At 39.5% G+C, this 18,196-nt stretch overlaps 1 protein-coding gene across 1 annotated transcript in view; it reads right to left on the reverse strand.

The window, feature by feature from the left end:
* PHLPP1 (PH domain and leucine rich repeat protein phosphatase 1) overlaps window positions 1–18,196 on the reverse strand; it is a gene marked incomplete at its 5' end in the record, with an annotated part of 136,779 nt that overhangs the window by 48,980 nt on the left and 69,603 nt on the right. The window contains 2 exon segments of the mRNA XM_058803147.1: window positions 12,793–12,918; window positions 14,952–15,148. Coding sequence (XP_058659130.1) covers window positions 12,793–12,918; window positions 14,952–15,148 — 323 coding nt within the window.

Consider the following 18,196-nt stretch of genomic DNA (forward strand, 5'->3'; position numbering starts at 1 on the left):
ATTTCTGTTACCAAACAGTACTCTAAGAATTAACTCCCAAATTATTACAAGGAAGGCTCATATAAACACACAGTATTCTCACAGGCAGGGATAAAACTTCTCTTTCCATTGCTCAATACTGTGCTATAACAAATTCGTACAGAATAGAACAACAAGGTGAAAAAAAAAAGAAGAGTAACAAAGGAGAACATAATTGTAATACTTTCTTTCTTTGACCAGAAATTTTCACCAGTTATTTTGATGTTGAATATCAAAATTCTGAAATCATGTTATTCTGAAATCAATCAATCTTGCAATTGTCTACAATTGACTTGAAAATAGCAAGACTGCACATGCTTGAGTTTGCTATTGTTTATCAAAAGCAAAGACTTTTTTTTTCCTAAAAGATGATGCAGTTCTTTAATAAAGCACTGTGTTTCCCTGACTCGCTGTGGAGAATCACTGCAGAGATAAGCTGATAAAAGGTAGGAAAATGCTGAGTAGGATATCCTTCACACTCAAAGAATAAAATGCATCTGGTAAAAAGGAGAAAGTCTGCAGAAAGTCATGCTTCCACTGGAAGAAAACAAAACAAAAAAATTCCATTGTAAATAAATATCCCATCAAGTTATCTGGGTTGTGTTCAACACATCCATGCTCCTACAAAAATTGTGAAGACAGTTGTTGTGATAGCACTGCAAGAGGGAAAGGCTTTCTGGATACACAGGGAACTTGCATTAAGTGCCTGCTATGGTTTGTTTGGTGTTTTCTTGTGGAAAAGTCATAAGTATAGCTGTTGGATATGCTATATGTACATATATAAAAATAAAACCATAAGCAGCACAATTCAAAACTCCACACGCAGAAGCTGCCATGGCCCAAACCAATCCCTCTCAAATGTCTTCTCATCATATCCCAAACTGCACAGACCCCTCAACTTGTGTCACACGAAACCACTGCTGCATTTCCAGCCCCAAGAGCACTGAGGAAATGGCTGGGGCAATGACCTTCTCAAAAGATGGTACATCACACGCTCTCAATGACAGGAGCTACAGCAAGGAGCTGTAGAGTCAAGGCTTGTCTCTGCAAGACATGCAACATTTGACACCCTTGCAGCTTAAACACAAAGCAAGACCTCACACTTCTTTGAAGTCTGTTTTTCAGTTGGGATATTTAATAATCAAAAAATATGAATAAAAATATATGAAATATGCTGCTTTCTCCATTCCCTGGATATGATTTTTAAATACTTCACAGTCTGTCATTGTGTTGCAATGTCCTCCACTCTAATACCAGAAGAATAGTAATGGGATAAGGCCACACTGAACTTTGTACATCAAACCACAAAGTCCAAGGGAAGATTTTTTCCAGCTCCTGCTGCAACCTCAGTTATGCATCCTAGGTCTACACTGTTCTATCTTTTTTCAGTCTTCAGATGAATACAGAAAACTAACTGTAGTTTTGAAGAAGTGATACACAACATAGCACATGTACTACAAAAAGCCATGGGTCTACCCACTGCAAACACCAGAAACCCATAACTGCGCTTTTCATTTTCCCAGCAGCAACAAAATGCAGATTTGTACTAGAAATACCACCACAATAATGCTGTTGCAGAGTGCTCTCCCTCCCTTGGGCAGTGTGTCTTCTGCTCCTCCCCACCCGAGAGGGGAGGAGCACACATGCCAAAGAAACAGGAGTCTCCCTAATATGAAAACTCACTTTTACACGTATGCTACTTGTGCTACAATACAAATAAAAACAACTATTCCAAAAAGCCAGCAGTACCTCTGATGCCTAAATTCCACGCAACATTTCAAATAGAAGAAATTTGCCAGAGTGTTCTGATTTTATTTTTTTCTTTACTTATTATTTTTAAAAAGGAAACAGTATTCCAAGACCTGTGAAAATACAGTATGGGTTCACTGTAAATCTGCTGGCAACAAAAATACAGAAAAACACTTGCATCAACCCATATTCTCAATGCTTTTTGCTACAGAGGGCTGAAAAACCACTTTGCTTTGTCCATCAGTATAATGACACCTCTGTCATTGGGCTATGCAACAAGACTGATTATGGTCTTTGTTTTAAAGCCTTGGCTACACTACAAAAATGATCTGTTGCTGACAATGGATGTCAGCAATGGGCACAGCTGAACCCAGCTGTATGGACAAACACAAGTCTTGTTTACACAAGGACATCTTTTGGTGTGACCTGTGGTGTGAATTTAAACCAATGTAATTATGTCTTTTTCCTGTTTACCCTCATCCCATTACCTATAGTTCTATTCAGATAAGAAATTACTGCTTAGGACTTCAACAGAAGACAATAGCAAAACAGCCCACACTGTAGAGGCAGCCAAATTCCCAGTTTGAACTGAGTTGACAGTGTTAAATTATACCTGCTGTAGACATGCAATACAAAGGCAGTTTAATTTTTCTCCTTTAGGATTTGTTTTTAAACAGTTTGATAATCATCACATCCCACCGAGGCCGGCATAAGCCTTAACTAAACAGTGATCCATTGTCTTGAAATATCTAAACTAACTTTGAGTAAACAGGTTCTCCTCACCTCACAACTAACCTTGCTTCAAATCCTAATCCTCCTTTCTATTCAAACATCAAAGCCCTGCTCAGCAGAGATGTTCCCTCCATGGAGCTGAAGCCCACAGCCAGGAAGCACATTGGTGCCCTCAGCCACAGCCAAGAGCTGAGGAACTCCTTAGCCTGGTAAACAACCTAATGCCAGAAAACTTAATGAAGGGGAGGAGGGAAAAAACCTTTTGCTTTAAAGTCATGTATTTTCATTTTTAAATAACAACTGTTAAAATGGGTGCAGCCCAAGGGTAAAAGGGTACTGGCTTTTCTGTCATCTCCTTTTTGTTTTCTTTCAAATGTTAAATTAGATACAGGCCAACTCAAGCTAAGGGCCTCCCACAGAAAATATAAAACCCAGCAAGGGGTTTTTTTGAAAGCTGTCACTCGATCCACAAACCCAATGGGCCCTGCCACAGGTCAGAGCAGTAACTCCCTACTAAGAGCAGGGCAGAAGTGCATGCCAGTGTGGCAGCACTCACAGGGCATTCTTGCCCCAGCTCTCCTGTGCAGGTGAAGCAGCCAAAAGCCTCCAGTACAAACACCTCATGTCAGCAAGACTCGGGGGAACAAAAATAATTTAAACTTGTCACTTCTCTGCTCTCCTTATCTCTGTACAAAGTTTTATAAACAGACAGGTCACTTCTACTTTTGGCCCTTGTGCAAACCTCTAACAACTGAAAACAGCATTAGCAAATATGTGTGGGGAAGGGGAAATGTGAAGGGGATTAAGCAGAAGTTGGGCTCCCTTACTTTTCATGACAGAAGACCAGAAAAAAAATCATAGATGTGAAAGCCAGTGTCCCAAGTTTAGCATAAAGATCTTGAGAGCAAGAATTTGACAAAAAAGGTGACATTCATCATATGTTATTTGGAAATTCTGGGTAATATCTGAAGTCATTACTAGAATATGAGTACTTTTATTCCTCCTGGAGGAAAAGTAGTCTTGTTTTAGAAATAATGTACTGGTATCCATATTACCCAGGGAATGGTAGCAACTCTGTACCTTGGTGGTAGTCACACTGGGATGCTCACACTAAGAGCCCAGCAAGGACAAGGCTTAAGGCGTAACTTAGAGTTAAGTGACAGTAATAGCTGTTGCATTAAGCTACCTCTAATTCAGACATGTGAATCTCCATTTGGTGGAGCAAGGAATATTAACATCCTTAGAACAGCTTGACTGAAAATAATTCATTTGTAAACACTGCCAAAGAGGTGACAGTCTAATAAAAATTAAGAAAAACCCCTTTTTCTTCTTACTATTCCTGTTAGATTTATTTATTTACAAAGACAAGCTGCTGTACTGCCAAGCACACAGACTTTGCAATGAGCAGCCCTCCAGCAAGGACTTTCTTTCAGCATTTTTTCATTTCAGCATGGGAAAATCATGCAGCAGATCCTCATGGAAGCAATGCTAAAGCGCATACAAGACACTATGTGCAAATAATGCCTCGCCAATCTGGTGGCCTTTTTATGACAGAGTGACTGCAGCAGTCAGCAAGGGAAGATCAACCAATGTCATCCACCTGGACCTCTCTAAGGCCTTCAGCAGAGTCCCACACAACATCCTTATCTCCAAACCATGAAGACATGGATTTGAAGGGTGGACTATTTAGCAGATAAGGAATTGGTGGATGGATGCAGCCAAAGCTGTGGTTCATGGCTCCTTGTCAGGTGGAGGGTAGTGGCCCTCAGGATCACAGGTCTTGCAACTGGTGCTCTGCAATGTCTTTGTCAATGACATAGTGAGATCAAGTGCACCCTCAGCAAGCTTACAGATAACACAAGAGAAGGAAGAGAAGCCATCCAGAGGCACCTGGACAAACTTGAAAAGTGGGCCCGCAAGAGCTCATGAAGTTGAGGAAGTCCAAGTCCCAGGAGCTGCAGCAGGGTCAGGAGACGACCCCAGATGTAAGTACAGACTGGTAGAAGCCATTACTGAGAGCAGCTTGGGGTTCTGGTCAACGAAAAGCCAGACATGAGCCAACTACAGGCTGGGCTGCATGAAAAGAGACGTGGCCAAGAGGGCAAAGAAGATAATTCTCCCCTTCTACTCTGTCCTTGTGAGACCACACCTGGAGTGCTGCAATGAGGTCTAAGGTCTGTAACACAATAAAGACATGAACTTTTCAAAGCATATCTAGAGGAAGGCTACAAAGATATCCAAGGTTGCTCAGAGATGCTGCAGATGCCCCATCCCTGGAAGTGTTCAAAGTCAGATTGTATGGGGCTTTGAGCAACCTGGTCTGCTGGAAGGTGTCCCTGCCCATGGTGGGAATTTTGGAACTAGATAATCTTTAAGGTCTCTTCCAACTCAAACCATTCTATGATACACTATAGATTTCAGACTCTTGCCAGTAACACTTACACTGGAAATTCACTTGTCTGGGTCTCCACAGCTCCACATGGAGAGGGTGGTAGGGTTTTCTTGTTTGTGTTAAGCAAGAGATTATGTTAGGTCCTCAATTGCTGATCTAGGTTCTTTGACACAGCTGTATCATATGGATTAATTCAACAATGAGATTAACTCTTTTCATGCCATTATTCCACTCTAACACAGAAAGGCCTTCTGACCCAATATTTTGCAATACAAATAATCATGGATATAGCTCTACTGGCCTGTGGCCAAAAACTGGTCTCCAGCACTCATTCCCTCTTCTCCTTGGAGACTTTAATCCTTCTCCACTGACTACAGAGGAGGCCTAAGGAGAGTAAATGTCCCTAAAGTTAGGTTTTCCTAATAATTCCTACCCTTTCTTCCTTGCTGCTAGACTTTGCTTGGAAAGGCTTTCAGTGTTACAGCCATTCAGTTTCAAGATCAGCTCCGTTATCACACCTTACACACACCAAAATTCTGTGCAGCATGTCAGTCCCTGCAATCCCCTCCTGTCCTATGGGATGTGCTCACTGTGGACACTTGGTTCCCCTGAGCTTCATTAAGATCAACATTACATTAATTCTCCCATTTGTTTCTACTCTTTCACTTCCAGAGATTACTGAAATCATTTTGGGATCCTTCTGGCTTGAACACACCTTAAAAGATAACATATACAACTCCTCACTGAGCTTCCAGGTGATGCTTTCCTGTAATTATGCAAGAGCTGCACAAATTCAGCTTCAACAATACCAGAACCTGATTTAGAGGCTTCAAAATACAGGACTGGAATGCTATTCCACATGCATGGGCGATACCTAGCTTTCTGTTCTCACTCTTGGCTGCAATACTTCAATAATCATTATTAACTGAAGGCAGCAAGCCCAAAACAAGAACCACAGACTCTCTAAATTCCAGCAAAAGAAAAAAAACCCTAAACAGTGAAACTGTAATTTCTCTAAAATACAAATGAAGAGCTTCAAGTCACCACCACACTTTAAAATCAGCTGAACTGTTCAGACATGCAAAATAATCAGCTGAGACAAAATATGAGGCTTCCCTCCTAACCATTAACAGAGACTGACTACACTGAAACACACCCAGAAGTTAATTTCCAAAATGTCAACTAACCTCTAATAACAAAAGGCACAAAAGAATAGGGTTTTCAGGGAAAGAGGAGGAGGAAAACTTTCAAGTGTTATCATCAAAAGAGCAAGAAAACTGGCTTCAAGTTTGCTTTGCCCAATCTTCTGCTTTCACACTTGAGATGATAAGAAGCCATCAACAGCAAGAATGACCAGATATGACTTCAGAGCAAAGGTCCCAAATACTGAGGATTTCGCATACACAGAGAAAAGGAAGTCAAGTTCCGCATGGAAACCAGAGGTCTGTTTATGTTTGAGTATTTGTAATCACCACCAAAAGGAAGCTGTAGGTTTATTCTTAGGGATCTATTTTTAGTGACAGCATTATCTCAACATTGTCATTTTATGGTATTAGGGGAAAAAATGGTTTCCTCGTACTAAACTTAGAGTCATCATATTTCCTGTAAGTAAGGATCAGCTCAAAAAAAGACACTAAAAAATGAGAAAATCTTCCTGGGTTCTCTTTCCTTGACTAGATGTTGAATCAATTTTTCCAAGAGGCTAATGGTGCTGCTTAGTCTCAAGTGTGAAGAAACACAAATTGTTATTCACAAAGAAAACGAGCTTTGCTTAAAGGCTATTCTCAAAATATGCCCACTGATGCTGGCAGTATACTAAACTAATTTTTAGGTCATATTAGAATAAAGACTAATTTTTCAGCCTCCAAGCTCAACTGGCATAAGAAACAAACCAACTACTTCATGGTCACCTCCACAGTGACCAACCAGCAGGTTCCTGACCTCCAACCTGCTCCCAACACACATGAAACCAGGCAGCCCCAAATCACAATGGTACATTCAAACACACAGACTAAGACTATAAAGCTAAAAGGAAATGTCAGAAATTCCTAACTGCAACACAAGTAGTCTGTTGTACACAATTCCTTGTGGAATGACCACAGATGACAACCAAGAGCAAAAGGTAAAAGCAAAAATGCTCATCTAGAAATTCAAATTGCATGGAAAGTAAAATTCTACACAGTATTCCCCCAGAAGGTTATCTATTGCTTAGGGGGTTTAACAGACACTTGGAAAGGAGACAGTGCATCCAGTGACATAAAAGTTGTCAGCACTGTAATAAGTAACATCCCAAATATCTTAAAATAAACTACATTATCCTTGCATATGATTTTTTCCTACACTCACCATTGGGGCTGTTCTGTGATCAAAGCTCTGCAAAAAGGTATTCTGAGCCCATTTTGACCAGCAAGCATTAGAAAAGCCTGTCCCTAATGCCTCCAGAAACAACTGAAGCTTGGTAATAAAAATCACTGCAGTGATGAACTCTGTGAAGACAGCTCGTTACAGTATCCAGAAATACATATGAAATAGGCCAATCACCTAGAGGGCAAGCCAAGGCAAATACAATGCAGGGCTAACTTAACAATGAGATTCGTGGCTTCAAGCCTTCTGTACAGACTGGAAGGTGTATTTTGTATTAAAAAGCTCTGCAAAGTCTGTGTTCCACCATGAAGCTGTGGTGGAAGTTTCTCACACAACTTTTCCTGGTTGACCATGGCTGACAGGAGAAAGACAAACACTAACATCTGAAAGTATCTGAAACAGGGATGAAGCTATATGCACAAGTGGATATACCTTATTTCCCACCACTTTAATTAAAGAGCAGAATCTTCTGTGCTGAAGGAAAAAGCAGTCTCACAGTTGATGACCTATCCCTGTCTCAAAGGTGGATGAAGCACAGCTGAAAAGCAGAGCACAGTTGCTGTAAAACACATCCAAAAGCTAATCATCTTGGTCCCCTATTTTGGAAATATTTTTGCAGAACTGCAGTCAAGGTCAGGAATTATTTTCTAAGTTCTGCAAAATTTATATATATATATAAATGTGGTCTGTAGCACCAAGTATGTATTCAGAACTCAAACCTTTTCTCCTCATCAGAAGTAAATATATCACTAGAGTTACAGACCAGTTTTACAGGGCTCATACTCCCCTTTTTTTACAACAATTCTCATATTTGTACTGAAAAAATAAGAAGACTGAAAAGTTAGAAGACTGAGGCAGATGGTGAGAACTAGATAACTTTAGAGGAAAAAAAAGCAAAAAGCAAAACTAATAATTTTACACTACTGCTCCAGGTAGATCTCTACACAAGTTGAGGAAAGATGGAGACTACAGCTGTAGAGGCTCCTGCATTACTTACTTGTATAGCATAAGCTAAATTCTAATCTGTTCTTATTTTCTGTTAGTTTCACAGTGCAACTAAATGTATGAAGAGAGCATTCTGCACTGACATGAAATGAATAAAGCCAACATGGCAGCATGCCCTTCTCAGCTGAATTTGCTATTCTTGCTATTTTTACTGTGTTTTAAACATAATGTACACTGACATCATCTCTCCTTTTTCACAGGCTACAGTTGTTAGGAACACCACATACTTCCATGACAGACATTAACAGAAAGACAACTGAAACAGGGAAAAGAAAATATAAAAGCACACAAGAGAAAACTCTTAAATTTTGTAGGTTTTAAATCCTATTTTTGGACATTCCTTGTATTTTCAACAGCAGGCCTCTTTTGCGTGCAGGCATCTAAGCCCCACATGACAACTTGTGCCCAGGCACAGCTGTCCAACTCTGGTCACTGCTGTGTAGACACACAAAGCTCTGCCTGCACATCTCTCCCCACCTACACAGACATGCCTTGTTCACAGCCCCTGTCCTTCATCTCCTCTCTTCCTCTACCTGCCCCACTGAACCAAGCACTAAAGCAGGAAATAATTGTCACATGAAGCTGCTGACACCCTTCCTGCTCTCCTGCAGCCAGGAGGGGAGAAAGAGGGTCTGTGGGATCACATAACTCATCCCGGCATACCCAGTGGGGCACACTGTTTCCAAGAAGATAAAATTCTGTAATGCATCCTGGCATAAGCTTTGCAATACTGAATTTCCTAGGCAGACCTTGACATCACATTTTAACTGCATGCCTCGGAATATAGAGGACCACTAATCCTTTTATACTCCACCCAAACCACCCATGTCATGAACTGTGTCACAGGCAATGCTCACAACAGAAATTTCACATGATGAAAAATTGCTAGGTTTAGGTGTTAGAAGCAGCCAACAGCAGACCACATCCCAAATAAAAGCCTCACAACAGCAAGCCCCACCACTCTTTAACACCGTATGTGTAACACCTCTCTCTCTTCTACAGTAAAGGTGTAGCTTTTTAGTTTTTGAAAGTGGCAAATTTAACAGTGAGGTCCTCCTCACTGTTAAACACACGTTCTTGGCCCTGTCCTTCTGCATTTGACATTCAAGTAGCAAACAGTGGCAGATCTGCTGTGCAAGTAATTGTGCCAGTTCCATAACTATCATGACAACTTTATGCAGACAAAGTTCTTTAAAGCTGTGAAGATGTTGCTTTCTTTCCCCTCTGCTCCTCCTTCCCAGTTGCATAAGCCTATTTTTCAACACTTGGCAAGGGAACGAATGCATTAGATCACAAAGGACCAAATCTGTTGCTGTTGTTTTCCTTTTAAGCTTCCTTAATTAGCCCTCCAGTTTTTGGAAAGTAAAAGGAAAGAAATGCACTGTGGTACAGAACTATCAATATTAACAAACAAGACAGATCTCCAGCTTTTAAAAATATTCTGTTTGAGGCTAAATCAGCATATCTAAAAGTGGCCTATTTGGAATAAGTATGTCACCAAGTTCGATATTTAGGTCAGTATTTGTGCAATAATTCTACTCTGTCCTGAAAACAGAAGTTCTGTTCACCTCAGGACACATCCATATAGGAAAACCAATCCCAATACCTATTCAACTTCCAAAACTTTACAGAGGCAGAGCATGAGAGAAGTCTTGGCTGTGATAGATTCCACTGTTAGAATGAATCTGATTATACAGGAGCAATGCTTATTCTTAATTCAATTAAACTCCAGTCTCCACAAACACAAATTCAAATCTTTTCTAGCATACACATATTTATTGCAGGAGTGATGCATTAGGATTTGTCTCATTCTGAACCACCACTAAAAAGTCAACATTGCCAATATTCTGTGGGGAGAAAGACTGCAGAGCAAGCATTCTTTGCAAGCTTCCTTTCAAGACTGAGCTTGTTATTTAAAAGTTAAAACAATATCATCTTCTACCTCTTCTGAAGTATACAGAAGATAGATATGAATTGCTTTTTCATAGTTAAAAACTGAATTGAGCCATTTTAATGAAGTATTTTACCAGGGATTTCCTTCTGCAATAAAATTTATAATTAAAGCTTTCATTACACTAAGTAAGAATCAGAAGCCTCAGTTTTCAGCAGCACATATCAAGAGCACAAAGGAGAGGAACTACTCTGAAGAACTACCGCTGAATATAAGTTAACACAAATGTCACTTTCAGAACAAGTGTCATTAAACATCATCTATATTTAAAATACAGTCTTAAATATTATTCATAACTCACAAGAGTGCAAGTACTATATACAACATCAGTATCAGGGAAGAATCTGTAAGCACCATATGACCTAGCCCATACCAAGCAACTAGAAACTAAGTTTCAGAGCCATAATAGCGCCCTTGCTAAATATGCTTGCTTTTAGAAACACAGTGCTTTACACAGTATTTTCTTAGTTAGCATGATTCTTTCAGCAGCTTTGAACTTGATTAGTTCCCAAACACCTGAGGCAGAATACCTCATATAAATGTTGGGGTTTTTTCCCAGCAATAGGAAATGAATGTTAGTTTGCCTGAACTACAGAGCTGAAGATTCAACTTTTGTAATTTCTTTATACATGTAAATCAAGTGTGGTGCACCTTACAATTACGCTCTTTGACACAAACAGCATCAGCTGGAGGAAATCTGAATTACTTTTGCAGCATCACTAGTTTCCCTGTTTCTGTTCTTCAGAAACAATGTTACTGTGCAGCACTTCCCACACGACTGCCTTGCATAAAATCATGCTTGTCTCTGTTTTTCTGTCTCAGGACAGGAACCCCAAACATCAAAAAAACAACTTGAAGTGGCAAAATATAGTTTGAAAATCCATGAATGCAGAATGCTAATTTTCAGGTTTGGGAGCTGGGGAGTTGGGGTTTAAAATGCCTTTATTGTTCCTCAAAGCATGCTTTACCAACTAAAAGAATAGCATAGTTTCTTCACCTCTGACAGTCTGAAAAGACACTTGAAACTATGTATTTTCTTTCTACACTTACATAAGAATGGGAGGTTATCATGAGTGCATGGGGATATGTTCTCATGCTGGCTATCATCCCGATGCTGTTAGTCATTTGGGTGAACCAGGGAGAAAGAGCGAAGCACAGCATGGCACAGAACAAGCTTATGCTGCCAGTAATTCAGAGGGGCTTTCTGGCCATTTATCTCTAGCTCTGAAGTTCATTGTTTTCCACTGTTTTCCTCACTCATTAGATTTGCCTTTCATTTATCTGATGTCAAACCCTCTGGAGATGAAAGGACACCACTGTCCTAGAGACAGCCCCAAAGCAGCAAGGACTCAAAAACCTGACAGACCGTGCCTCACCATCTCATAAAACACGCCTTGGGGATTTTTACCTTGAGGCTTAACAGACCTAAGCAGATATGCCAGAACAGCTTCTTTTAAAAGAATTTTAAAACTTTCTAGGAGAAAAAAAACCCTAAAAGACGTTTTAAATGATGCATGTGCTAGAAGGTGCATTAGTTACTGTTTGAAGGAAGTTTGACATCCAATCAAACCTTTTAAAAAGCTCACAACCTAGGCTGTATCATTGGCTATCAGCTGGATAATACATTACTGCAATCTAAAGACAAAACAGATCTAGTGCTACATAAGTGTCTCCAAGTACTGCTACATAAAACTAAGTTGCTTTTACATAGTAAAGAGCATGGAGAGAGTCCTATCAAGTACAGAACTAATGAGCAGTTTAGGGCTGACTACAAAACCAAATAAAGCAAGCTGAGAGCACAGTAAAAACACTTCAGTTGTAGTAAGTATGAAAAATATAATGGTTCAAGATATACAAAGCTTTAGCAAAAAAGTGGCAGGGATTAAGAGATAAAACAGACAACTGCAAAAATACCTTTCAACAACCAAAGGTGGAACTGAAGAGTAAACAAAAAAATGCAGGCCCTAAATTCCTATAATTAATTGTGTTCTTAGCCCAGTATAAAATTTACTTTACAAAGGTTTTAGTTAGCAACCTTTTTTCACTGACAGAAAATTATTTGCTTATTACAAATAACCCAAAAATCAGTTATTAAACTAGAGAGAGGTTCAGCAACACTTCAAAGCAGGAAAAAATTCCTTTATTCTAGCAATTTAATATTTAGGTTCTATGCAAGGAATGAATTTTTAAAACCCTGACATTACTTTAGGTTTTAATAACACTGAAAAAATGTTTTTTAACTGAAATGTTGACAGTTATATTTGTTATCCTTGTTGTTATAACGATCTCAGTAGATCCATCCAGCTGATAAGAAAATGGATGAAGTTCAGTACAGCACTTTGCTTACACAACCTCAGTAGAAAGAAGTGTTGGTGTAAATGCAGAAAAAACTCGCCTCCCTATTGCCTGTGCTCATGCCTATTAACACGAGTTCTCAATCTGGGTATTTGCAAAAAAACACTAACAGCAGCAATAGCAGTTCCTGACCATCAAAAAGGAACAGTACTGCTGCATGGAGAAGACTGAACTGGGGGAAACTCTCCAGACATCCCATTGACAGCAGAGTTAGCAGCATTCTCACCTTTGATGCTTGTCGCAGCCACCGCAGATATTCAGTGAAGTTATCGAAACAAATGTAGTAGGTCTGGCTTTGAGGTCCAGAGGAGCTAAATGCTAAACAGTGCTGGTGCTTTTTCACTTCTTCCACCTACGGCAGAGACACAAAACTGTGAGTCAACAAGAATCAAAAATCACTTGGCAGAACTCCCGAAAGGCAAAGTTAAAGTGTGCCCAAGAGTAGATCATCAAGGAGAGCCAGACTAACCATCTCAAACAACCAAGCTGGATCTTGGGTGTCAAATAAATATGAAATCTACACACACAAGCAGGAATAAGAAAAGAAGAAGGAAAGAGCTAACAGAGAAAACCATCAAGAACATAAACATTTTAATAGAAACTGAACACCATAAAAGGTTTGCCAGTGAAACACATTTAAGGCTGTTTTTATGCAACCTAAAAAACCACAGTTTTTACTCTCCGGTTATTAAAAACAGGCTTAACAAAATGCTGCTCTTACAGCCCAATTAAATTCTTTGGCATTTCTCAACTTGTTAAAAAACACCCAGAGTACATCATTCTGCTACCATACATGAGAAGTCCCACACAACTTATGGTCTCAATGTCTCAGTACAGCATTTTGGAAAGCCTTTGCAAACCAGGAAGTGCAGAGTATTTATGGGGATGAGGAAGAATATTTTTTGAGCAATAATTTAAAAAACACTTAGTTCTGTGCCAAACACCCTCCTCCCAAGCTTTGTCAGCAGAAGCCCTCAGTACATTTTTCTGAGCTTAGTTATCCTTTTCTTTTAAAATTTGTTGTCAACTTTCTGCTTAACACAGTCTGCATGTTTTATATCACATAAGGCATTTCTGTGCAAAAGCTGCTTAGAAATTCCACATTAAGCAATTAAAATGGTACATAATCTTTTCCCTTTTAAAATTAAAAGAAATATATTGAGATGAAAAGAATATTTATCTCAAAGAGAAGGCTGATGGGAACCTTAATCCTGTCCTTTCCAGCAATCCACAGCCAAGAACACAATTCGATCTCCAGAGTTCACACACTGTTGCCAAAAGAAGACAATGTTTCTACTTCAGTATCTCCCAGGAAGAGTTGGAGAATCGTGTGAAGAATCATAAAAGAGGCAGGAAAAACAGCTCGTAGAAGGCAGCTCTGCTTTTCACACTGCTAGTATAGAATATTAATGAATCAACTCTAGTCTGCATATATAATACTGTGAAGCTTGTTTCTCCCCAAATAACTCTTTAGAATTCAATTTACCAGTATGTAAGGTAAAGGAGAATTACTTAAGCTGTAAATTCATCTTCAAGATTATGATTCTCTTCCTATTACCTCAGTTAAACAAGCCAACAATAGTTTTCTGAAACACTGCTAAGGTTAAAAGAGTGATGTTGTAATCTTACTGTCTTCACTACAGTTTCACAGAAGAGTTAAGGTTGGAACAGACCTCCAGAGGTCATCTGGCTCAACCCCCTGCTCAAGCAGGTCCACTTAAAGCCAGCTGCCCAGGACCACGTCCAGATGCTTTTTAAGTATCTCCAGGGGTGATGGATATGCCATCGCTCATCTGGGTAACCCATGGCAGTGCTCAGTCACCATCCCAGTGGTAAAAATATATTTGCTTGTGTTCAGTCTGGAACTCCTGGGTTTTAGATGTAATCTATCAGAAAAAAAGTCCGGTTTTTGCTTTTCACAAGGAAAAATGTTTGTTGCTGTTAGCTTACAACAGACCACTACTCATGCAATGTTGAACACTCAAAAACTCACACTATGTTCAGAATAAGCCCATGCCCTTATTTGTTAATTTTTAGAACAATCCAGCATGGATAAAATCTCAATGAGGAGGAACGGCAGAGAGCATACACAACAGACCTGCATGTATCCTTTGGCTGTATGCTACTGCATACATAAACCACTTAACACTGCACACAAGAAAAAGACACTGATTGTGCATCCATTGCTTTTCTTTGTAGTTTTAATTCAAACATTCTAAATCATTAAATATGACCGACCAGAATCAAAAGTCATTTATATACTTTGAAAATCCCATTTATAGAAACAAGCTTTTGGAGGGTCAGAATGATTCTAATTGAATGCAATCTTCTCTTCATAAAGAGACATGGGTTAATCAAGCAAATAAATGAAATAAAATATCTTACTTTTCCACCAATTAAAGGGAGGACATGCATCTTTCCAGTCTGGCTTTCTTTTACTGATGAGACAATTAGGCATGTTCCACAAAGGATAGCTTGGCGTCTTGTCCATCTGTTGACTGGCAAATGTATTTTCCCTTTTCGAACATTGTACATTCCTGAGAGCTGAATCCGTTCGGAGCTGCCAGTGCTGTGGGGCTTTCCTGAAATAGAAACAAAAGCATCCACTTAATCACAGAAAATCTTTGCCTCTTTCACTCAAGTCATCCTGAGACTTGATCAGGAAATTTTCAAGCTACAAACTGCAGCATGGCAAATGATGTACAGCTTCAAAACCATGCAAGCAGGTAATTTAATATTAGTTTCAGTACAGTCTTTTTCCATACAGGTTGGTATGATGAGGAGCAGGTCACATTAAATGATCTGCAATAACCATAGAAGCACCAATTAATGGTATCAGCCTTCTCTCTGGAACCTGGAAATCAAATGTTCATCCACAACAATAAGGAATTGGCTCCTGTTGAGTTCACAAGGCGTGTGCTAACTGCAGAAGGCGGAGATGTAGTGCATGCTGACCCATATCTTTGCATTTCCATGTCTCTCCTGGCTATCCTTCAGGTCATGATTCAAACAGCTTCAAAAGCTTCCCAAAGAACACAGGCCCTACCTCCCCCAGCCCACACTGCTCAGTCCAACCCCCACAGCAGAGGCAGCACACTCAGCCATTACGTTAGCAGGAGCAATGAAATCCCTCAAAGACCCTGCTTTAGTCTGAGTAAAGATTTGGAAAGAGTGAGGTTATTTTGTGTATATTACAATGAATTCATTATTTTTAGTAATTCAGATTATTAGCATAGCTATTAATTAGACCAAATCTGTTAAATGACTTTAAATGTCTCAGATACTACTAATCTAATCTATTAATAGGATTCTACTCTACAGAAAACATCATGAGCGATGGCAACACAAAGACAACCATCTCTCAACTATGTTCTTTCAGGATGTAAACGGGAATTTACTCATTCTAATCTGATTTATCTACACCAAATTACCCTATCAAACCCTAAACAGTCCAGCCCAGATTTGAGTAATCCAAATACATGTAAGTATTTTGCAAACAGAGACAAGAGCTAATCATGTTCAGGTTAAACCAGTTCAAATTTATGTAAGAACACCAGTGTCAATGAACTTTGGGAGGGAGCTCCCCTGGATAAACAAACCAAAGGGTATGTTAATTTCAAGTAGCTTCCTCATCACAATAAAAGATAAATCACTAATTTCCCCACACTAATATTTACCAAAATTCCTAAATACAAGGAAATAATAACTCATTAGGATTCCAGAAAAGCAGAGTTGATTCTAACACTAACATTTCAGAGCTGTGCCTACTGATCTCCAGCAGTGACAAGTGCTGCACACTATTACTTCAACTTGCTATTATTCCTGCTTGCATGACAGCTCATTTGTCTCAATGAGTCTGCTCTTGCCTTCAAATTGTCTACAGAAAGATAGAAGACACCTACCACATGCCCTATCCACTGCCATTCTCTCAGCCCTGCCCAACCCATGCCAATTCTTGTCCTTATCTTTAAAAGCAGCCTTTTTGAATCTTCCTGCCAATTTAATGAGCCAACACTTGGCACAGTTACCCTCAAGCCTTGCTCTGCTCTAATAAACACCAGCATTTAGGCTACCAACGTCTGCCAGTTTGGATCTGCAGGAACATCACTGTTGCTTGAAGCTGAAACACAGAAACTTTAATGCCCACAAGGTATCAGCATCAAATTCAAAAATAGGTGCTCCAAGAAAGCAGTAGTTACACTGCCAAGCAAATTCATATCCAGCCACAGAAGCTGTGGATTAACTCTTTGCCTAACACAGGGAAATGGCACACCCGTTCCGTGCAAAGCCACAAGACAACTGATAGAGAATACAAGTGAGTAAATTAGAGCAACTCAGCCTTAACAAACACAAAAGTTGAATCAAACACTACATTTGGAATATGAAACATTTAGTTCTTACAGTAACTGAGAACTTACCTAGCTTGTGCAAAATGTCGCAGAGCACTGATTAAAGAATTAACACACACAAACAACCACATCTCTGTAATGGAGTAAAAAGTGCTTGATAAATACTAATAGCACAACTGTATAAGGAATAGCTGTCAGGGATGTGTGCAGCTGCACCTCTAAAATTTTATGACCTGATTGTCAGGTCTGTTCTCTGACTATGTGCTCTCTAACTTCCCAGGAGAAGCAGAACATGCTGCTGATAGAAACCCCTTAAGACTGCAATTCAATCCCTTGGGAAGACAAGCTCATTTAGCATTTCAACAGAACCAAATGCAACTTTCACAAACATTCAGGAACAAAAGGCATAATTTGCACTTAATCTGGGCAGACCTGTGTCCTGGAAAACACCAAACCTCAGAAATGTTTTAGGAATATCATGGATAGGAAAGAGCATGAGCTCTGGCTACAGTGCTGCAGCCAAGATGCTTGGTAGGAAACAACAGCATTCTGGGGCAATCAAGTAGTAGCATGCATTATCCTGCCTAGTCCAGTGGTAAAAAGACTACCACACTTAGTACTCACACTTCACAAGGAGTACTGGAAAGCTAGTCTTGGGCAATTTACAAGGGAAAATAAATTCAGATGCCTGAGAAATCTGCTTTCTAGGACCAGACCCTCTTGCACTAAGTACGTTATGTTAGGCACAGCTGGAACCGCAAAAATACTCAGAAGTCTCTGAAAAGTAGTTCCTAAAATTCAATGTAAATTCTCAGCATTTGTAAGTCGCTAGATTAGTACCATTAGTAAATGGTTTACTAAAATACCTGGAAGAGAGCTATCACTAGAAGTATTCCTGCTAGATATGAACTGTATTTTCTCTCAAACTTCATATTTGACTAGAAAATTACTGGAATATGAACCTTCAGTTCCTCCTACAAATACAAGAAAAAAAAAAAAGGCAGCCCTTTGAACTTCAAGGAACCCTTCAAAGGATTTAAGGTGCTTTTTTCCCAGCAAGTACTGTCCTTTGCTAAGTGAAAACCAGAAGGTTTCTTGATGAGAACATACAGAAATAAACACTGGACCAATTTCATTAAAGCAAATGGTTTCTCTCTTCCATTTCTTGTCTACTTCACTACAAAACCAACCATCTGGTTGCACCAGATGATCTTTCAAGGTTCCTTCCAACCTGGGCTCTTCCCTGATTCTGTAACTTGAAAAGCTCATGTTTAATATTGG

The sequence above is a fragment of the Ammospiza caudacuta genome, chromosome 1, assembly GCF_027887145.1.
Source record: "Ammospiza caudacuta isolate bAmmCau1 chromosome 1, bAmmCau1.pri, whole genome shotgun sequence".
In the NCBI taxonomy this organism is placed as follows: Eukaryota; Metazoa; Chordata; class Aves; order Passeriformes; family Passerellidae; genus Ammospiza; species Ammospiza caudacuta.